The sequence below is a fragment of the Cetorhinus maximus genome, unplaced genomic scaffold (genome assembly GCF_964194155.1).
Source record: "Cetorhinus maximus unplaced genomic scaffold, sCetMax3.hap1.1 HAP1_SCAFFOLD_353, whole genome shotgun sequence".
Lineage (NCBI taxonomy): Eukaryota > Metazoa > Chordata > Chondrichthyes > Lamniformes > Cetorhinidae > Cetorhinus > Cetorhinus maximus.
The window spans coordinates 109,165-133,011 of record NW_027596299.1 but is presented as its reverse complement, the minus strand read 5'-3'; the positions used below and the strand labels follow the sequence as shown (position 1 = coordinate 133,011).

General features: G+C 45.8%; 1 protein-coding gene across 1 annotated transcript in view; it reads left to right on the top strand.

Annotated features, from left to right (window-relative positions):
- Positions 1-11,782: 11,782 nt before the first annotated feature.
- Positions 11,783-23,847, top strand: part of LOC144673366 (uncharacterized) — a gene marked incomplete at its 3' end in the record, with an annotated part of 120,207 nt that continues 108,142 nt past the window's right edge. The window contains 2 exon segments of the mRNA XM_078535251.1: positions 11,783-11,999; positions 14,819-16,018. Coding sequence (XP_078391377.1) covers positions 15,180-16,018 — 839 coding nt within the window.

The window sequence follows — 23,847 nt, the reverse complement described above, 5'->3', positions numbered from 1 at the left end:
TGGTGTCTCAGCAGGTCAGATGACTGAGGGCATCCCTTCCCACACTCAGAGCAGGTGAATGGCCTCACCCCACTGTGACTGTGTCAATGAATTTCCAGCTGGGATGGGTAATTGAATCCTTTCCCACACTCCCTATATTTCAACAGTTTCTCCCCAGAGTGACTGCACTTGTGTCTCGACAGGCCAGATGATGGGCTGAAGCTGATCAAAGCTGATTTATTTGACTTTTAGCCAGAATATTGAGGCCTATAACTGGGCCGGAGATTATTAACATCAGCAGAATCAGATCCCAATGGACACAGTTCAGTCCTGGATGTAAAAAACTGCAAAATCCAATCACTGTCGTTACTCATGAACTTGCTGGTGTGTCAGCAGGGTGGAGGAATCAGTGAATCTTACCCCACACTGAGGGCAGGTGAACGGCCTCTCCCCAGTGTGAGTGCGCTGGTGTGCAGTGAGTTGAGATGACCACCTGAACCCTGTCCCACACTTAGAGCACTTGAATGGTCTCTCGTCAGTGTGAACACGCTGATGGGACATCAGATCCCAGGAACTTTTATAGCACTGCCCACAGTCTGGGCATTTAAAAGGTCTCTCCCCAGTGTGAACTCGCTGGTGTTTCAGGAGTTTGGATGACTGAGTGAATCCCTTCCCACACTCAGAGCAGATGAACGGCCTCTCCCCAGTGTGACTGCGCCGATGAGTTTCCAGCTCAGACGGGAATCTGAATCCCTTCCCACACTCCTCACATTTCCATGGACTCTCCCCAGTGTGACTGTGCTTGTGTCTCAACAGGCCAGATGATCGGCTGAAGCCTCGTCTACACACTGTACAGATGTGCGGTTTCTGCCCACTGTGAACGGTGCTTTTTCCTTCGATGTTCAAAATCCAATGATATTCAGCTGACAAAAAATTGGGCAACTCTGTCAGATCCTGATGTGACGTTTGATTTCAGTTTCCCGACTGCAAATCCTCCCCCTCTAATACCCTGTGAAATTGATTTAAAACAGAAAAAAAGGAGTGAGAGAGAACCCAGAAAAACAGGTTGTGAAATTGAGCTGAATGAATCTGGGAATTTGTGGGGCCGGCACGAGGGAAAAGTGACCGTGAAAACTGCTGGATTGTCATAAAAACCCAACTGGTTCACTAATGTCCTTCATGGAAGGGAAGCTGCCAACCAGTCTGGGCCTACACAAGACTCTGGCCTCTTTCAGAACATAAGAAATAGGAACAAGAGAAGTCCTGACACCCCGTCGAGCCTGCTCCCCCATTCAATACGATCGTGGCTGATCTTGGGCTTCATCTCCACTTTCCCCCCCACTCTCCATATCCCTTGATTCCCTGAGAGACCAAAAATCTCCCCATCTCAGCCGGAAATATATTCAATGATGGAGCATCCACAACCCGCTGGGCTGGAGAATTCCAAATGACAGAGAAAGAGAAAAAGAGAGAGAAGAGCGGGAGAGACAGAGGGAGAAGGGTAGTAAACAAAGCACAGGATGTCAGTAAACAGAATTCGAGCACATGGGATTGGGGAAATGTATTGTTATAGATTGAGAATTGATGAACAGACAGGGAACAGAGTCAGAATAAACGGGTCATTCTCAGGATGACAGGCTATTACTTGTGGGGTACGGCAAGGCTCAGTGTTTGGCCCACAGCCATTCACAAACTATAGAAATGATTTGAAGGCACCCATTTAAGCAGCACCTAAATTTTCACATTCTCATCCTTGTTTTCCTCTATGGTTGTGATCATTCCTATCTCTGTAACCTCCTCCAGCCTCACAACCCCCCGAGATATCTGCGCTCCTCGAATTCCGACTTCTTGAGAATTCCTGATTTTAATCACTCCATCATTGATTACCATTCTGTCAGTTTCCAAGGCTCTGGAATTCCCTCCCTAAACCTCTCCGCCTCTCTACCTCATTTGCATCCTTTAAGATGCTCCTTCAAACCGACCTCTTTGACCAAACTCTTTGGTCACCAGCCCAAACATCTCCTCATGTGGCTCAGTGTCAAACCTTGTTTTGCAACATTTCCGCGAAATACCACAGAAAACTGTATAACATTAAATGTGCGATATAAATAAAAAGTGTTGTTGTTGATTTGGAACATATATCACTGTTCCTTCATCATTACTGGGTGAATAACCTGTAACTCCTTACCTAACAGCACTGTGGGAACACCTTCACCACACGGACTGCAGCGGTTCAAGAAGGTCAACATCATCTTCTCCATAGGCAACTGGCGATTGGCAATATATGGTGGCATCTGTGGAGAATGAAACAAAGTTAATGATTCAGGGTGTGCAGAATGAATTACGGGGAATAAAAATGCTGCAGAATTTGATGGTCAATATAAGCTCAGGAAGAGAAATGGACTATATCGCAGGAAAAACAATTCCTGACTATGGAAGGGACTGTGGGAAGATAAAGCAGATAAGACAGCAGCACATGGTCGGAGGATGGACAGCAGTGGAAACCTCATTGAGACACAGTGGGCAGAAGTAACAGAAAAATCAAAAACAGAGCTAAAATACACCCATTATTAGAGACAGGGGAAGTTAATCAATGGTAGAGAGGTGATCAGGGAGGGCAGAGGTGAAACAGAGCAATGGATGGACATGGATTCAGATCCACAGTGAAGGAGTCACACCAGCCCCAGAGCCAGGAAACCTCTCACAGATACAGAGCATAGAACTAAAAGCTCAAAGTTGTAGCTGAATGGTGAAAACTAGTCACCCCAAGAACAATTCCACTGTTTTCAAATTTAAACTCTCCTGCTGGAGCCTGCAGCTGGAAAGATATCAGAAGCACTGGAGTCAGAGAAAAATCTCCCAGTTGAGGAAATACCCGGGGAGCAGGGTGATGTCACCGTGTAATTGTTGATGTGTGATGATGTCACAGTATAATTGTCGATGTGTGATGATGTCACAGACACAGAACATCTGGGTCTGTACAAACCAGTGATCACCACACATTATTGAGGATGTGAGGGAGCTGAGGTTTATGTGAGATAGTTAAAGAAAATCTGTTTGCATTAACTGATTGTAGAAGGATTATGGGACACAGTTTAAAAATTTTGGGCAAGATATACAGGGAGGACGTGAGGAAGAATTTTTACACATTGAGTGGTGTCAATGTTTTAACTTAAGAGACCGATAATATTCAGGTCCTGATGAATCGAGTGATTCTCACAGACTAATGTGATGCTTGGCTTGAGTTTCCCATCTGCAAAACTAAATCTTCTGGTATCCTGTAAAGGGAGTTTTAAAAATCCATCATTGTCAGTCCAGGGTAGAAATTGGGAAGGGACAAACATTTCTCTTGGTTTGAGTTTCCTGTGTGTAACTTCTCAATTTCTAACCCCCTGTAAAAGGAGTTTCCAAAATCCATCCCTGAGAGTCCAGGATAGAAATTCACAACATTCTCTCCTCCTGCTACCTGGACCAGGGTGACCGCGCATGCGCCTTGCTGCACATTGCCCCCTACAAAGATGGCGGCCGTTACCCCGGGCCTGGCGAAGGGACAAATCCGGATTATTCGGCCCGTTCTCTGTAAACACAAGACCGGTACCTTGTTATTTCGGGTCCATGGCCTGCACTGTGTCTTTATGAAGCCTCCCTGCCCACTCCGCTGGCTCCATTCCTCCTCACGCACCCACTAACTCTGTTAGTTTGCTCCACTCGACATTCTCTCATACCCGCTCTGAGCAGCTTCAATCACAGACCAGAACTGCGCATGCTCATGAAACAGACCGCAATGCGCATATGCGGGGAGCTGTTGTGTGGATAGGGCACATTCTGTCCCGCAGCGAATGCTGGGTGGGCGCTCCGCCATTGAAAGGTGAAAGTGTGGAATCAACTATGTCCTATAATCAGAACACGATGGATACCGTCGAGTCATGATATAAAATTGTTCAATTGAATCAATTCATCCAGCGACTGAAGTGCTCTGGCATTCAACATAATTTTCTCCAGGATGTAATGAACAGCAGAACAAACCCCTACAATTCGAACTGAACTCAATGGAGTCTCAGCAGACGGGGTGAGGTTGTGATTCTTTTCCTCCCATACATGGTACATTTAAACCGGGTCTTGCCAGTAGCAGCGCTCTGGTTGTAGGCCAAATCCTTTGAACTTTTAAAGTTGGAGTTTTTAGTATTCATTCATGGGATGTGGGCTTCACTGGCTGGGCCAGCATTTATTGCCCGTCCCTAGTTGCCCTTGAGAAAGTGATGGTGAACTGCCTTCTTGAACCGCTGCAATCCATGTGGTGTAGGTATACCCACAGTGCTGTTAGGAAGGGAGTTCCAGGATTTTAGCCCAGCGACAGTGAAGGAACAGTAATAAATTTCCAAGTTAGGATGGTGAGTGACTTGGAGGAGAACTTCCAGGTGGTGGTGTTCTCATCTATCTGCTACCCTTGTCCTTCTAGATGTTAGTGGTAATGGGGTTGGAAGGTGCTGTTGAAGGCGCCTTGGTGAATTCCTGCAGTGCATCTTGTAGATGGTACACACTGCTGCTACTGCACATCGGTGGTGGAGGGAGTGAATGTTTGTGGATGTGGTGCCAATCAAGAGGGCTGCTTTGTCCCGGATGGTGTCAAGCTTCTTGAGTGTTGTGGGAGCTGCACTCATCCGGGCAAGTGATGATTATTCCATCACACTCCTGGCTTGTTCCTTGAAGATGGGGGACAGGCTTTGGGGAGTGAGGAGATACGTTTCTCGTCGCACAATTCCTAGCCTTGTAGCCACAGTATTTTTATGGCTAGTCCAGTTCAGTTTCTGGTGAAAGGTAATCCCCAGGATGTTGCTAATGGAGATCAGTGATGGCAATGCCATTGAACATCAAGGGCCGTTGGATGGATTCTCTCTTGTTGCAATTGGCCATTGCCTGACACTTGTGTAGCGTGAGTGTTACTTGCCACTTGTTAGCCCAAGCCAGGATATTGTCCAAGTCTTGCTGCATTTGGCCATGGACTGCTGCAGTGTCTGAGGAGTCGTGAATGGTGCTGAACATCGTGCATCATCAGTTAACATCCCCACTTCTGACCTTATGCTGGAAGGAAGGTCATTGATGAAGCAATTGAGGACACTATCCCGAGGAACTCCCTTGGTGATGTCCTGCAACTGAGATGATTGACCTCCAACAACCACAACCACCTTCCTTCGTTTCTAGTTATGACTCTAACCAGCAGAGTGTTTTCCCCTGATTCCCACTGACTCCAGTTTTGCTAGGGCTCCTTGATGCCAGACTCTCAAATGCGGCCTTGATGTCAAGGACAGTCACTCTCACCTCATCTCGGGGATGCAGCTCTTTTGTCCATGTTTGATCCAAGGCTGTAATGAAGTCAAGAGCTGAGTGGCCCTGTCGGAATCCAAACTGGGCGTCAGTGAGCAGGGTATTGCTAAGCAAGTGCCGCTTGATCGAGCTGCTGATGACCCCTTCCATTACTTTACTGATGATGAAGAGTAGACAGATGGGGCAGTAATTATGCAGGTTGGATTTGTCCTGCTTTTTGTGTACAGGACATACCTGGGAAATTTTCCACATAGCCGGGTAGATGCCAGTGTTGTAGCTGTACTGAAACAACTTGGCTAGGGGTGCGGCAATTTCTGGAGCACAAGTCTTCAGTACTATTGCAGGAATATTGTCAGGCCCCATAGCCTTTGCAGTATCCATCGCCTTCAGCCATTTCTTGCTATCACGTGGAGTGAATCAAATTGGATGAAGACTGGCATCTGTGATGCTGGGGACCTCCGGAGGAGGCCGAGATAGATCATCCACTCAGCACTTCTGGCTGAAGATTGTAGCAGATCCTTCAGCCTTATCTTTTGCACTGATGTGCTGGGCTCCTCCATCATTGAGGATGGGGATATTTGTGGATCCTCCTCCTCCAGTGAGTTGTTTAATTGTCCAGCACAATTTACGACTGGATTTGGCAGGACTGCAGAGCTTAGATCTGATCCGTTGGTTGTGGGATTGCTTTGCTGTTTATCACCTGCTACTTATGCTGTTTGGAGCACAAGTAATCCTGTGTTATAGCTTCACCAGGTTGACACCTCATTTTTAGGTGTGCCTGGTTCTGCTCCTGGCATCTCCTCCGGCACTTTTTATTGAACCAGGGTTGGTCCCCTGGCTTGATGGTAATGGCCGAGTGGGGGATATGCTGGACCATGAGGTTACAGATTGTGTTCGAGTACAATTCTGCTGCTGCTGATGGCCCACAGCGCCTCATGGAGGTCCAGCCTTGATTTGCTACATCTGTTCGAAATCTATCCCATTAAGTACAGTGGTAGTGCCACACAACACGATGGAGGGTATCTTCAATGTGAGGGTGGGACATCATCTCCAGAATGACTGTGCGGTGGCCACTCCCACTGATACTGACGTGGACAGATGCATCTGTGGCCGGCAGGTTTGTGAGGATGAGGTCAAGTATGTTTTTCTCTCTTGTTAACAGGTGGGAAAACTAAATAAACCTCTTTGCTCACGTTCAGTATCTGAATGGGCTTGCACAGGTAAGACTGTGTTGCTGTGTCTGTAAATGGGATGATAGAGTGAATCCCTTTCCATTTCCAGCTCGTGAATGATCTGTTTACAGTGTGAGTTTACCTGTACAGTTTCAGCTCAGGCATGGATCTCAACGCCTTCTGGTAATGGGTTCCACATTCGTAGCACTAAACAGTTAAAGAAAAGCAAAATGCTGCAGATGCTGGATATCTGAAAGAAAAACTGAAAATGCTGGAATTCTCAGCAGATCTGGTAGCTTCTGTGGAGAGAGGAAGTTTTCATTTCAGGTCTGTAACCTTTCATGAGAACTGCACTGCATCTGAACTGTTAATTATGCCTCTCAATCCAAAGATGCTGCCAGATGTGGTCAGGGAACTCAAGATGAAAAAGAAAATCCCTTCGAGGAATGGAATCCAGTGCGAATGAAGGGTGAACTGTCCGACTGACCAGAGACAGTCAAGGTACCTTTCCCTTCTTTAAGACGCTGGAACATTGACTCTGATGTTATCAGTGAAATTAACTGATCTGAGGTTTTGAAAGGACTCTTGTTACTGCACATCAGGAATTCAAACCTAATATCGGCTTCGGGACAATCAGAATACTTGGTAACAGACAAAACACCGAAAGGCTCGAAGGGAGATGGTCTAACAGAACTATTGACATTTGGGTAGTGTCAGTTTGAAGACTTGACTTACTCACACCCTGGTTGGGATACCTTACAGTTGGAACTTGTCTCACTTTATGTGGAACAATTGGTCAGCACATTTGCCTGTTGACTAAAAGGTTGATGGTTCGAAACCATGTAGGGATGCACTTTTCACTGTCCCCCCCCCACCCCCCCCCCATCAGCTTTCAATGTCACACAGTTCTGCTGTCAATGGTTATTTGAGATGCAAGAAAATATCGCCAAAATGTTGTCCGCTCTGCAGTTATCCAATGAGTTCCCACTTGAACACTTTTTAAAAATTAACTTTTCTGTCAAATATAATGTGAATAGATTTGGAACTACTATGCCCCTTCATCTAACCCATTAGAAATCCATGAAATTATTAGATTTAAACAAGCCCATCAATTATTCTCTCTTCCTCAGCTCCACAGTGAGTGAGACAGGGAAAAGCAGAAAAGCAGCAATATTCCGGCCCCGCACTCTCCAATCACCCGCTGCCAGCAGAAAGCGGCGACTGCAGCTTCAATCAGCGGGTTACTGCCCATCCCTGGGACACAAGACCTCCCACCCGGGCCAAACCTCCCAATACACTGAGCACAAGCTCAGGAAAACACAGGTAGATTATATCCCGGTCACTAAACCTCCGAGCAGCATTTACAGAATACCCGAGTGAGAGAGTCACAAATGAAGAAACACCAACTTTCTAAATCCTTTCACTATAAAATTCTCCCATTTTATTGAAAATCTGACTGTTATGAATCTGAAAATGAGCACCATGGGGTTTGTGTTACCGAGTGACTTGTTTTCCATTGTTTCTCCGTCAGGTTTGCAATTCAAATTGTGTTGAATATTGAAGCGTATCTGTTATCAAAATGAGCTCACAAAGCAGGTAAATATTAAATCCAGGAACAAATCCTGAGGAAAATGGATCAAAATGCTTGGAAGGAGCTGCAGCTAAGTCACAGAAGCTGTGAATGATGTTACTGACGATTGGGTGGAAAGCACTGGGTCCTTGGTCTTCTGGTGGTCATTTCCTTTCCCTCCCAATGCAATCAGAGAGTTATCTCACTGTAGTAAGAGATATGGGTATTGCATTTCTAAATTCTAAATACCTGACCTGCTTAGTTGGTAGTACATGTGTCCCTTAATCTTTTTGAGCCCCATGTTGGGCGCTGTTGTTTTTAAACTTTGTTGCTTTATTGGTCATCCCCAGCTCTCCATTCCCCAGCAGTGTACTGCTCAAACTGAGTCTTTCTCCAGCCCACTTTGTCAATCTCACAGAGATTCAGACAATGCGGGGAGGCCACTCCCTGACCACCCGCCACAGGGTCAGGAACTGGGCGAGTGGCTTCCGGGCCTGAATAAGATCCAACAGGGAGTCCCCTCCTGTGTGCCACTGGACAGCAGCTGGGGTCAGTCTGAGGACCTGAATAAGAGTCACAGGAGCTGGAGGACTGAACCCAGCCAGAGCAGAGGGAGGGAGAAAACTGGGAGTGGAGGAAAAAAATGGTGGAGGTCGTGCGATGGGTTTGGATTTCAGCAGAGTGAAGATGGAGAGTGTGTCGGGTGGAGATTCGCAGCTTTGGGGGAAAAATAGAGGAAAAAAATATTCCACAGCAACGAGAATTCTTTGTTCCGAATTTCTATCCTGTACTGACAGTGCATAATTCTGTAAACTCCATTTGCAGGATATTGAAGGGAGAGGATTTGAGGAGAGGAGACCAAAGGGAGTGGGAGAGAACCACAAAAACATAAAGACAGGTTGTGAAATTGAGCTGAATGAATCTGGGAATTTGTGGGGCCGGCACTAGGAAAAAGTGACATGAAAACTGCCAGATTGTTATAAAAACCCAAATGGTTCACTAATGTCCTTCAGGGAAGGGAACCTGCCACCCGATCTGGGCCTACACTAGATTCTGGTCTATGTGGGAGGAGGGAAAGATGGGGCATGGGAAATGGACGATGTAAATCTGCAACACAACCAGAATGTTGACAGAATCAACCCAACTCACAGCCCACAGCACCCAGAATACAAGGGCAGCTGGTGCATGGGAAAACCATCATCTCCAGGACACACACCAGCAAGTTCACACTGGGGAGAGGCCATTCACCTGCTCCGTGTGTGAAAAGGGATTTAACTGATCAAACAACTGCTGAGAAACCAGTGAGTTCAGTCTGTGAGCTTGACCCTGAGCTTCCGGTCACTTGTCATTTTAATTCTCCGCCCCACTCACACTCTGAACTCTCTGTCCTTGGCCTCTTGCACTGTTCCAATGAAGCTCAATGGGAGGTCGAGGGACAGCAGCTCATTTTCAGTTCGGCACTTTACAACCTTCTGGACTCAACATCGAGTTCAGCAGTTTCTGCACCAACAGAGAGATGTTAGGATCTGGAACACCCTACCTGGAAAGGTGCTGGAACCTGATTCTATCAGGAACTTTTACACAGCTAGTCGTAATAACCCAGAACTCAATGCCAAGGAGGCAAATGGAAGCAGACATGAGTGGTGATTTAAAATAGAACTTGGATGAGGAGGGAAATAAACTTGCAGGGCCTTGGGGATACAGGCGGGGAATGGGCCAGGCTGGATTGCTCTAGAGAGCTTGCTGGACTCAATGAGCTGAATGGCTTCTTTCTGTACTCTAATTACTCGGACTTATTTGTTTACTGTCTCCTCATAATTTAAATTTTGAAGTGCAGGTATCATTCAGGTAAATCTGCACTATCCACTAAATCCAATAGAGTCTATACTTCCTAAGGTGTACTGCCCAGAACTGAACACAGTATTCCTGTTCTGATCAAAGGTCATGTTGAACAGAAATGCTAACTCTGTTTCTCTCCACAGATACTGCCTGACCTGCTGAGTATTATCAGCAGTTTTTATTTTTATTACAGTGGTTCAGGTGCGGTCTAACCTGGATTTTGAATATCTCGGTGCTTTTCCAGTCACATCGATACCTGAAACCGTTTCTGACAAACAGAACAGACAAACCTTTTTCCTTCCACGGTCAAGTTCTGATGAATCCAGTGACTCTGTCAGATGTTAAAGTGACGTTTGGTTTGAATTTTCCGTCTGCAAATCCTTCCCATTGAAAATCCTGTAAAAAGATTATTTAAAAATCCATCTCTGTCAATTATGGATAGAAATTGAAGTGAGACAAACATTTCTCTGGGTTGGAGTTTGCTGTGTGTAAATCCTCCCCTTCTAACCCCCTGTAAAAGGAGTTTCCAAACACTCGGTGTAAACTGGGCTCCGGGAGTTTGTAATCCGGGTTTGGAGTCCTACACCGGGTGTTTGTGAATCCTCCCAGTCCACCCTCCGGCTCCATTCCTCTCCTGCACTCGGCCCTTTCTCACCCGCTGGACTTTCAACCCGACCGCCTTCAGACCGGTTCCCCCCCCGGCACCACGCATGCTCCACTCCCAGCCGGCTGCGCCCCCTCATTCATTCCGATTGGTTGGAGGACCAGCGGCACCCGCTTGGCACTCCAGGCCCGCCCTCCTCTTCCTATTGGTCCGGAGCTGCCGTCAGTCATTCCGAGATGGAGCATGCGCAGTCCGTTGGAACAGACGGTAAGTGAGGTTGAGCGAGCGGAGTTAAAATGCGAGTTTTAGAAAGACCGAGTGCGAATTCAGAGCCGAAAGTAAAACTGTGAACATGGAGAGGGACAATGGGTGGGTTGGGAGGCTTCATAAACTCATGGTGTCGGCCCCAAACCCTCAATAAGGAGCCATCGTTTCCGCGTTTAGATGGACGAAGGCTGAGGCCTATTTTCCGGAAATAGACCCTAGCTAACGGCCGCCATCTTTCTAGGGGGCAATAAGTATCTGTGAGCATGTGCGGCCGCCATCATTGTGAAGGGCAAAGTCCAACAGAGCGCATGCATAGCCGCCATCTTCAAAGAGGCTGCTAACCCGGATGAATGACCTGCAGGAAGGACAATAAATCAGAGATAGAGTTTGGTGTGAAATCAATGGGTTGTTGTAAAACAGGAGATCAGGGGAACAGTCAGAAACAACAACAACTTCTATTAACATCATAAATCATCCCAGTGAGCTTCACAGGGAAATTATCAAACAAAGTGTGACACCCAGACATATAAGGAGATATTAGGGCAGGTGACCAGAAGCTTGGGCAAAGAGTTTGAAGCAGTGTTAAATGGTCGCTTGTTTCAACAGAATTTGATTATTACTGAAAAAAGAGACAAGCTGTAGAAGCTTTTCGACTTGCGCTCATCAGGACAGATGCAAGAATATCAAATTTCAAAGGGAACAACAATTTATAATGTATGAGAAAAGGGATTGGTTGGCCGATCAGCTCTGATTGGTCATTGCCATAGAGAATGCACCTTGGAGTTATTGTCCCCCATGATTTTGTTTAATTCAACACAAGGTGCGATGTCTTTTTCTTGTTGATGGGATGTGCCCATCCCAAATTACCCTTGTTCAGAGGGCATTTAAGAGCCAACCACATTGCTGTGAGTCTGGAGTCACATGTAGACCAGACACATAATGTCGGCAGATTTCTTTCCTGAATGGACATTAGTGAACCAGATGGGTTTTGACAACAATTGGCAATGGTTTCATGGTCATCACCACCATCTGCCATGGTGCGATTCGAACCTGGGTTTCCAGAGCATTACCCTGGGTCTCTGGAATACTCGTCTAGTGAAAATACCACTATGCCTCCCCCTCCCCTTAAAGTATCCTCAAGACAGGTAGTAGTCAAGTCTACAATCTTCGGATCCATAGGCAGACGCATTATCCACTGGCCCTGGTCATGTTCCTTCTGGCTGGAGGGGACAGTTCACTCTGTGTGAGTATATATAGCTTCTAGCAAGTATAAATGAGTCACATTATGAGCCTGACTGATAATCTTTGAAATTTGATGTTCTTGCGTCTGTCCTGATGAGTACAAGATAAAAAGCTGTGACAGAATGTCTCTTTTTTAGCAATATTCAAGTGTCTTAAAGGAGGAAGGTGTAGCAGACAGAGGGAGAGATTTTGAGAGTTTGGGGATGAGGGTACTGAAGGCATGGTCACTAATGGTGGAGTGATTAAAATAGAAAATTCGAGCAGTGCAGACATCCTAGAGGGTTGTGGGGCTGGAGGATATTGCAGAGATAGGGAGAGATGTAGACCATGTAGACTACATCAACTGCACTACCCTCATTTGGGATTTGAAAAGAAGGATGAGAATTTTAAAAACAAGTTGTTTATTGACCGGGAGCCAAGGCAGGTCAGGAAGCAGAGGGGAGTTAGGGGAATGGGAGTCACTGCGAGTGAAAACACAGACAGCAAACGTATGGATGGCTTCAGGTTTACAGAGGGAAGAATGTGGGAGATCCGCGCAATGCAGCTCCCACATTCTCCCCTCCGTAAACCTGAAGCCATCCAAACACCACATGGACTGCAGCAGTTCAAACAGGCAGCTCACCACCACCTTGTCAAGGGCAACACAGGATGGGCAATAAATGCTGGCCCAGCCAGCGAAGCCCACATCCCCGGAATGAATGAAAAAAAGTGTGTTGGAATAGCCGTTTGAGTCTGGTGGTAGCAACAGCAGGGATGAGGGTTTCAGCAGCAGATGCTCTCAGACAGGGTAAGGTCGGGTGATGTTACAGAGGTTGGAACAGGTGATCTTAGTGGTGGCACAGATTTGAGGTCAGAAGCTTACCTTGAGATGAAATGTAACACCGAAGTTGTGAAGAGACTGGCTTAATCCAAGACTGTTCCCAGGGAGAGGGATGGAGTTGGTATGTAGGAAAATGGAGATTGGAGCAGGGACCGGAAAAGTCATAGATGGTCATGGAGTTATACAGCACAGAAACTAGCCCTTTGGCCCATCATGTCCATGCCTGCCACCAAGCACCTATCTATTCTAATCCCATTTTCCAGCACTTGGCCCGTAACCCTGTAAGCTGTGACGTTTCAAGTGCTCATCTAAATACTTCTTAAATGTTGTGAGGCTTCCTGCCTCTATCACCCCCTCAGGCAGTGAGTTCCAGATTCCAGCCACCCTCTGGGTGAAATAATCCCTCCTCAAATCTCTTCTAAACCTCCTGCCCCTTACCTTAAATCTATGCCCCCGGTTATTGACACCTCCGCTAAGGGGAAAACTTTCTTCCTATCTATGCCCCCCTCATAACTTTGTTTACCTCAATCAGGTCCCCTCTCAGCCTTCTCTGCTCTAAGGAAAACAACCCTAGCCTATCCAGTCTCTCTTCGTAGCTGAAACACTCCAGCCCAGGCAACATCCTGGTGAATCTGCTCTGCACCCTCTCCAGTGCAATCACATCCTTCCTATAGTGTGGCAACCAGAACTGCACACACTACTGCAGCTGTGGTCTAACTAGCGTTTTATACAGCTCCAACATAGCCTCCCTGCTCTTATATTCTAAGCCTTGGCTAATAAAGGCAAGTATCCCATCTGCCTTCTTAACCACCTTATCTACCTGTGCTGCTAATTAGGGATCGATGGGCATGTACACCAAGGTCCCTCTGATTCTCCGTACTTCCTAGGGTCCTACCATTCATTGTGTATTCCCTTGCTGTTCCAAAATGCATCACCTCACACTTCTCAGGATTAAATTCCATTTGCCACCTCTCTGGCCATCTTATCAGCCCATCTATATCATCCTGTAATCTAAGGCTTTCCTCTTCACTATTGACGACACAACCAATTTGCGTGTCATTTGCGAACTCCTATGTTCATGTCTAAATCATTAATGTGCACTACAAACAGCAAGGGTCCCAGCACCGATCCCTGCAGCATACCACAAATCACGGGCTTCAAATCGCAAAAGCCATCTTCGACCATCACCCTCTGCCTCCTGACACTGAGCCAATTTTGGATCCAATTTGCCAAATTGCCCTAGATCCCATGGGTTCTTACCTTCTTGACCATTTTCCCATGTGGGACCTTGTCAAAAACCTAACTGAAGTCCATATAGACTACATCAACTACACTATCCTCATCGACACAACTAGACACCCTCGAAAAATTCAATCATATTTATTGGACATGATCTCCCCCTGACAAAGTCATGCTGACTATCCCTGAATAATCGCTGCCTCTCCAAGTGGAGATTAATCCTGTCCCTCAGAATTTTTTCCAATTAAAAGTGTTGTCAGTCTTCTCAGTGTTTAATTGGAGTTAATTAGTCATCAGGAAGAGAAGCAGGAACCGGAATGGGCCATGAGACTGATCCCAGGTTTAACTCAGTTAGCGAGGGAGAGAAGGAAGGAAGGAAATCCTGGGAGGTTTGGAGAAACTACCTTCACAATCACTCATTAAATCTCCACACAGTAAGTTTTGGACACAAGGTTAACATCTGCTATTCTGTATGGTCGGTCAGGGAGTTTCAGATTAATGTTTTGTCACGAGTAATGACTGAAGTGAATGATCAGACATATTGTTATCACCAGTTGCAGGAATTTGTTAAAAAGATACAGAAAGAATTGTCCAAATCTCTGTTTGGATTTCAGCTCAGGGAGCAGGGAGAGTGTGTGGGACGGGGATTTGTAGTTTTGGGGAAACAAGAAAGGAAGAAATGTTCCATGGAAACTAGAATTGTCTGTTCTGAATTTCTATCCTGCACTGACAGTGATGACTTTTGTAAACTCCTTTTACAGAGAATTAGAAGGGGAGAATTTGCAGACGGGAAACTCAAACCAAACATCACATCAAGATCTGATAAAGTCACTCGATTCAGGACCTGAAAATCATCGTCTTTGACTGTGGAAGGAGAAATATTTGTCTATTCTGTCTGTGGGAAAAGATTTCAAACATCAGTGTGACTGGAAAAGCACTGAGACACACACACCCAAGTGAGAATGTTCCAGTGAACTGACTGTGGAAGAGCTTTAAACAGTTACACAGCCTGAAAAAAAATCACACCATTCACAGCGGGGAGAAACTGTACCCGTGTTCTCTGTGTGTGGACGAGTCTTCAATTGATCGCCCAACTTGGAGAGACACAGAGACACTGACACCATGGAGAAACCGTGGAAATGTGGGGACTGTGGGAAGGGATTCAATTGTCCTTCCCATCTGGAAACCCACCGACGCAGTCACACTGGGGAGAGGCCGTTCTCCTGCCCCGAGTGTGGGAAGGGATTCACTCAATCATCCCAACTTCTAACACACCAGCGGTTACACACTGGAGAGAGACCATTCACCTGTTCCGAGTGTGGGAAGCAATTCACACAGTTAACCAGCCTACTGAGACACCAGCCAGTTCACACAGGAAAGAGACCGTTCACCTGCCCTGTATGTGGGAAAGGATTCACTGGGTCCTCTGACCTGCTGAAGCACCAGCGAGTTCACACTGAGGAGAGGCCGTTCAGCTGTACTTCCTGTGGAAAGAGATTCAGGTCTTCATCCAACCTCAATGCACACCAGCGAATTCACACTGGGGAGAGGCCATTCAGTTGCCCTGAGTGTGGGAAGAAATTCACTCAGTCATCTGCACTGCGGACACACCAGCGGGTTCACTCTGGAGAGAGGCAGTTCACCTGCACGGTGTGTGGGAAGGGATTCACTGGGTCCTCTGACCTGCAGCAGCACCAGCAAACTCACACTGAGCAGAGGCCGTTCAGTTGTAACTTCTGTGGAAAGAGATTTGGGTATTTTTGCAACTTGTTGAGACACCAGCGACTTCACACGGGAGAGAAGCCGTTCACCTGCTCCAGGTGTGGGAAGGGATTCACTCAGTTTTCCAACCTGGTGACTCACCAGCGAGTTCACACAGGAGAGAGGCCATTCACCTGCTCCGAGTGTGGGAAGGGATTCACTCAGTCATCTCAGCTGCTGAAACACAAGCGAGTTCACAAGTGACTGCAGGGGTTGGATTCTGCTGTCGTTGCTGCTGTTAATCACATCCAGGATTGAACTATGTTCATTCTGACAGTTGGGGTTTGTTTCTGCTGATGTTACTAATCCCTGTTACTGGTCTGGAGTTTAATATTCTGGATCTATAGCTGATTGTGTTCTCGGAGCTGCAGTGTCCCTTTAAGAACCGCTGTCTCTGATCTTTCACCATAATTCAGGAATTCTCATCAGAAATTACTTTACAACAAGATTCTGAACTTTTACTTCAATCCTAAATTGATCCTTGGTACGAACTCGACAATTCGGTGTCTGAGAGGTTCCACTGATTAACATCTCCAATTAGAAAGTGCTGATTAATCCTTGCTGACAAATCTTACTGACTTGCACATTACTCACAGTGACACCTCCATTATCCACCAGAAAGAAGGGGAATGGGAATTGGTGGAGAATCGAGAGTTCCCAAATGTTACCCCTCCCGCTGGATACAGAAATCCCCTCGGCACAGGAATGGAGACAAGTTCAATCCAAGTAATGGACTGCAAGTAATCACTGTCTAATAACCTTATCAGATCTTCAGAAATTTATGGAATATTACAGAAATAGCTCACTCTCTCTCTTATGAAGAAAGCTTCCATAGCTTGCTAGCTGACAAACACAGGACAGGCCTGTTATCTCTGCCAAGGACATGTCTCTCACACACACCCTGAAACAAGACATTTCTCTTGCAATGAAGGCTAACATACCCTTTGCCTTCCTAATTGCTTGCTGCCCTTGCCTATTTACTTTCATTGACTGGTGCACAAGGACACCCAGATCCCTTTGTACATCCACATTTCCTAATATATCACCATTTAAATAATACTCTGCCTTTCTGTTTTTTCACACCGAAGCGTATAACTTCACCTTTATCCACGTTACACTGCATCTGCCATGTGTTTTCCCATACACACAACTTGTCTAAATCGCCCTGAAGCCTCCTTGCATCCTCTTCACAGCCCCGCCCAGTTTTGTGTCATCAGCAAACTTGGAAATATTGCATTTGGTTCCCTCATCCAAGTCATTTATATATATTGTGAATAGCTGGGGCCCAAGCACTGATCCCTGCGGTACATCACTGCCTGCCACCTGGAAAAAGACCCATTTATTCCCACTCTCTGTTTCTGGTCTGTCAACCAATTCTCAATCCATGCCAGTATATTACCCCCAATCCCATGTACTTTAATTTTGTCCAACGGCCTCTTACGTGGGATCTCATCAAAAGCCTTTTTGAAATCAAAATACACCACATCCACTGGTTCTCCCATATCTATTCTACTAGTTATATCCTCAAAAAACTCCAGTAAATTAGTTAAGCATGATTTCCCTTTCAAAAACCCATGCTGACTTTGTCTAATCCCGTTAATGCTTTCCAAGTGTTCTGTTACCACACCTTTAACAATAGACTGTAGCATTTTCCCCACTACTAATGTTAGGCTAACTGTCTGTAATTCTCTGTTTTTCTCTCCCTCTTTTTTAAATAGTGGGGTTACATTTGCCACCCTCCAATCTGTAGGAACTGCTCCAGAGTCAAAAGAATTTTGGAATATGACCACCAATGCATCCAATATTTCCAGGGCCACTTCCTTTAATGCTCTTGGATGTAGATTATCAGGCCCTGGGGAATTTTCAGCCTTTGACCCCATCAATTTCTCTTGCACCTTGTTTTTTAACTAATACTGATTTTCTTCAATTCCTTCCTCTCACTAGACTCTTGGTTCCCTGACATTTCTGGGAAATTATTTGTGCTTTCTTTGGTGAAGACAGAACAAAAATATGCGTTCAATTCTTCTGCCATTTCTTTGTTCCCCATTATACTTTCCCCAGTTTCTGACTATAAGGGACCTACGTTTGTCTTCGCGAATCTTTTTCTCTTCACATATTTATAGATGCTTTTACAGTCAGTTTTTTATGTTACTTGCAAGTTTACTATCATACTCCATTTTCCCCTTCTCAACCAAACTTTTTGTCCACTTTTGCTGAATTCTGAACTGCTCCCAATCCTCAGACTTGCTGCTTATTCTGGAAATCTTATATGTCTCGTCTTTGGGTCTAATATGATCCATAATTTCTTTTCTAAGCCATGGTTGAGCCACCTTTCCTTTTTTATTTTTGCGCCAGACAGGAATGAATAATTGTTCTAATTCATGCATATGTTACTTAAATATTAGCCATTGCTTATCCACTGCCAACCCTTTTAGTAAGTTTCCCCAATCCATCATTACCAACTCGCACCTCATACCTGGAAGTTCCCTTTGTTTAGATTCAGGACCCTAGTTTCGGATTCAACTTCTTCACCCTCGATCCTAATGAACAATTCTCTCATTTTATGGTCGCTCTTCCCCAAGGGACCCAAACAACAAGATTGTTAATTAATCCATTCTCATTGCACAATACCCAATCTAGGATAGCCTGCTTGTTCGTTGGTTCCTCAATGTATTGGTCTAAAAACCATCTTGCACGCACTCCAGGAAATCGTCCTCCACAGTATTATAGCTAGTTTGGTTTGGCCAATCTATATGTAGATTAAAGTCACCCATGATTACACTTGTACCCTTATTACATGCGTCTCTAATTTCCTGCTTAATGCCTTCCCTTACATCTCCATTACCATTTGGGGGCCTATAGACAACCCCCACCAACGTTGTGTGTCCCTTAGTGTTTCCTGTCTCCATTCAAACAGATTTCACATCATGATTTTCCGTGCCAATATCCTTCCTCACTATTGCATTGATTTAGTCCTTTACTAACAATGCTACCCCACCTCCTTTCCGATTTTTCTGTCCTCCCTAAATGTTGAATACCCTGGATGTTCAGTTCCCATCCTTGGTCACCTTGCAGCCATGTCTCCATAATTGCAACGATATTATAACCGTTTATACCCATTTGCGTTGTTAATTCATCTACCTTATTGCGAATGCTCCGAGTATTAAGATACAATGCCTTTGGACTTGTCTTTTTAACCTTGTTAGTCATCTTAGCTTTATTTTGTACTGTGATCCCATTTGTTTCTCGCCCTTGCGTTTTTTGCCTTCCACTTTTGCTCCTTACTTTTCTGTCTTTTGTTTCTATCCTTGTTTCCCCCTCCTCTGTCTCCCTGCTCAGGTTCCCATTCCCCTGCCATTCTAGTTTAAACCCTCCTCGACCGCACTAGCAAACACCCCCCTGAGGACATTGGTCCCAGTCCTGCCCAGATGCCACCCGTCCTGTTGTACTGGCCCCACCTTCCCCAGAACCTGTCCCAATGTCCCAGGAATCTGACTCCCTCCTCCCCAAACCATTTCTTCAGCCACGTATTCATCTGATAGATCCTGTTATTTCTACTCTCACCAGTACCTTTGAGGTCTGACTTTTTAATTTACGTCCTAATTCCCTATATTCAGCTGGTAGGACCTCATCCCTTTTTTTACCTATGTCGTTGGTACCAATTATGTGCCACTTCCATTGACTGTTCACCCTCCCCCTTCAGAATGCGCTGCAGCCTCTCTGAGACATCCTTGACCCTGGCACCAGGGAGGCAACATGCCATCCTGGAGTCTCTTTTCCAGCCGCAGAAACGCCTGTCTGTTCTCCTTACTACTGAATCCCTTATCTCTATAGCCCTGCCACTCTTCTTCCTCCCCTCTTGTGCAGCAGCGCCACCCGTGATGCCATGGACTTGGCTGCTGCTGCTTTCCCCTGAAAAGTTGTCTCCCCCAACAGTATCTAAAATGTTATATCTGTTAGAAAGGAGGGCAGCCACAGGAGTATCCTGTACTACCTGCATTCCTCTACTCTGCCTAGTGCCCTTCCTGCCAGTTCAGTCTTTCCCAGTGGTGTGACCACCTCACTTCAACGTGCTGTCCACAATAATCGCAGCTCCAGCTCCGAAATGTGGTTAGCCAGTAGCTGCAGCTGAACACACCTCCTGCACACATGGCCACCAGGGACACTGGAAGTGTCCATTACTTTCCGCATAGTACAGGAGGAGCATATCACAAGTGCGAGCTCTGCTGCCATGATTTCTCTTTAGATTAAGCTTGTTAGTTACTCCCTTTGAAGAACACTAACTACGCTAGGGGCCTTATTCTACTGCAAACACTTCCACTCCAGTCCAAAGTCCTCACCTTATTTTGTTTTTGGACTGCAGCAGTTTAATTAGTAGAAAAAGTAGAATAACTCACCTGACCCTACTTAACAATCAGCTGTCCCCTGCATCGTGTCACTTTTTGAATCGTGACCTCCTTGTGCCGCTTTCACCCCTGAGTCTCCCCGGAACTCTCACTCCGTCCTCACACAGCTTTCAGCCCTGAGTCTCCCCGAAACTCTCACTCTGGCCTCACACAGCTTTCAGCCCTGAGCTCAGCTCCCGCTCTTTCTAAATCTCCATTCTGACTCTCAGCTCCCGCTCTTTTTAAATCTCCGCTCTCTCAGCTCCCGCTCTTTTTAAATCTCCGCGCTCTCAGCTCCTGCTCTTTTTAAATCTCCGCGCTCTCAGCTCCCGCTCTTTTTAAATCTCCGCTCTCTCAGCTCCCGCTCTTTTTAAATCTCCGCTCTGACTCTCAGCTCCCGCTCTTTTCAAATCTCTGCTCTGACTCTCAGCTCCCGCTCTTTTCAAATCTCCGTTCTGACTCTCAGCTCCTGCTCTTTTCAAATCTCCGCTCTGACTCTCAGCTCCTGCTCTTTTTAAATCTCCCTCTGACTCTCAGCTCCCGCTCTTTTTAAATCTCCCTCTGACTCTCAGCTCCTGCTCTTTTTAAATCTCCACTTTGACTCTCAGTTCCTGCTCTTTTTAAATCTCCGCTTTGACTCTCAGCTCTCGCTCTTTTAAATCTCCACTCTGACTCTCAGCTCCCGCTCTTTTTAAATCTCCCTCTGACTCTCAGCTCCCGCTCTTTTTAAATCTCCGCTCTGACTCTCAGCTCCCTCTCTTTTTAAATCTCTGCTCTGACTCTCAGCTCCCACTCTTTTTAAATCTCCGCTCTCTCAGCTCCCGCTCTTTTTAAATCTCCGCTCTCTCAGCTGCCGCTCTTTTTAAATCTCCCTCTGACTCTCAGCTCCCACTCTTTTTAAATCTTCGCTCTGACTCTCAGTCCCACACTTTTTAAATCGCCGCTCTGACTCTCAGCTCCTGCTCTTTTTAAATCTCCGCTTTGACTCTCAGATCCCACTTTTTTAAAATCTTCCCAAGGCCATCGCTCTTCTTGCTCTGCCTCCCAGTCTCGCTCTGGAGTGATCACTCTGAAGTGATCCACACTGGCTTCTGCCCAACACCCACACTCTAGCTCACAACAGTTAACCGTTCAGAGGAAACTGCAGCCACCAGCTACAGAGACCAGCACTCACGCTGTGTCATCGCAGAATTTTATCAGCACAGAAGGAGGCCATTCAGCCCATCGTGTCTGCACCGGCTCTCCAAATGAACATTATGATCTAGTGCCATTGCTCTGCCTTTTCCCCGTACCCCTGCACATTGTTTCTATTCAGATAGTCACCTAATGCCCTCTTGAATGCCTCGATTGAACCTGCCTCCACCACACTACCAGGGAGTGCATTCCAGATGCGAACCACTCGTTTTGTGAAAAAGTTTTTTCTCGCTTCACATTTGTTTCTGTTGCAAATCACTTTACATCTGTCCTCTCGTTCTTGATTCTTATAAGAGCAGGAACGGCTTCTCCCTATCTACTCTGTCCAGTCCCCTCATAATTTTGAACATCCCTATCAAATCTTCTCTTCGCCTTCTTCTCTCCAAGGAGAACAGTCCCAACCGTTCCAACCTATCCTCATAGCTGAAGTTTCTCGTCCCTGGAACTGCTCTTGTTAACCTCTTCTGCACTCTCTCCAATATGTCCACATCCTTTCTATAATGTGGCGCCCAGAACTGTACACAGTATTCCAGCTGAGGTCTAATGAGTGACTTATATAAATTCAACATAACCTCCCTTCTCTTGTACTCTATGCCCCTATTAATAAAGCCCAGGATACTATATGCTTTATTAACAATTCTCACCACCTTCAATGATCTAGGCACATATACACCCAGGCCTTTCTGCTCCTGCACCCCTTTAAAGTTTCACCCCTAATTTTATATTATCTGCCCATTTTCTTCCCACCAAAATGCATCACCTCACACTTTTCCGCATTGAACTTCTTCTGTCACTTATCTGCCCACTCCACCAACTTGTTTATACCCTTTTGAAGTTCTACACTGTCCTCCTTGCAGTTTACAACACTTCCAAGCTTTGTACCATCCGCAAACTTTGAAATTGTCCCCTGTACACCAAGATCTAGATCATTAATATATATCAGGAAAAGCAAGGTCCCAATACTGGCCCCTGGGACACTCCACTACAAACCTTCCTCCAGCCTGAAAAATATCCATTGACCATTACTCTCTACTTCCTATTTTACAGCCAATTTTGTATCCATGTTGCCAATGTCTCTTTTATTCCATGAGCAATAACTTTTCTCACAAGTCTGTTGTGTGGCACTGTATCAAATGCCTTTTGAAAGTCCATGTACATCACATCAACAGCATTACCCTCATTGAACTTTTCTGTTACCTCTTCAAAAAACTCCAGCAAGTTGGTTAAACACGATTTCCCCTTTAGAAATCCATGCTGGATCTTCCTTATCAACCCATATTTTGCCATGTGACTACTAATTCTATCCCAAATAATTGTTTCTAGAATCTTGCCCACCACTGAAGTTAAACTAAGATTAAAAACAAAATACTGTGGATTCTGGAAATCTGAAATAAAAACAGAAAATGCTGGAAAAAGTCAGCAGGTCTGACAGCATCTGTGGAGAGAGAAACAGTGTTGGCTTTTCGTGTCCATATGATCCTCCTTCAGAGCTGAAGTTAAACTAACTGGTCTGTAATTGCTGGGCTTATCCTCACAACCTTTTTTGAACAAGGGCATAATGTTTGCAATTCTCCAGTCCTCTGGCACCTCCCCTGAGTCTCGGGAAGACTCGAAAAATTATGGCCAGTCCCCCTGCAATTTCTACTCTCACTTCCTTCAATAACTTTGGATGCATCTCATCCGGTCCCGGTGCCTTGTCAACTTTAAGTACCGATAGTCTATTCAACACTTCCTCCTTATCAATTTTGAACCCTCCTAGTGGTAAAGTTTCCTCATCTGTCACCATGGTCTGGGTAGCATCTACCTCCTTGGTAAAAACGGATACAACGTGTTAATTAAATACCTCAGCAATGGCCCCTTCGCCCATGTGTAAATTCCCTTTTAGGTGCCTAATCGGCCCTGCTCCTCCCTTTACTGCCCTTTTATTATTTCTATGCCTATAGAAGACCTTGGGAATCCCAAATTAATGTTGGCTGCCAGTATTTTCTCATAATTCCTCTTTGTTTCTCTAATATGCTTTTTCACCTCCCCCTGAACCTCATCTTAATTGCGTGGCCGCCATCTTTATAAGGGGCAATGTTTTTGGAATGTTTCTGGGAGTGTGTTAGGATAGTTAAGTCTGGAGGTAACAAAGGAATGGATGAGAGTTTCAGCAGCAGATGAGCTGAGACTGGGGTGGAGTCGGGCGATGTTACTGAGGTGGAAATAGGCGGTCTTGGTGATGATGTGGATATGTGGTTGGAAGCTCATCTTGGGGTGAAACATTTCACCATGGTTGTGAACAGTCTGGTTCAGTCTCAGACAGTTGTCAGGGAGAGGGATTGTCGCGGAAAACAGAGTGAACACTCGGACCCAGGAGGTTTGTCTTGGAAGCCTTTATTGAATCATGATATCACGGAGAGCCCAGCAGCATACAATGGAGCTAGCCGGCACTCTGAGGAAGCATCAGA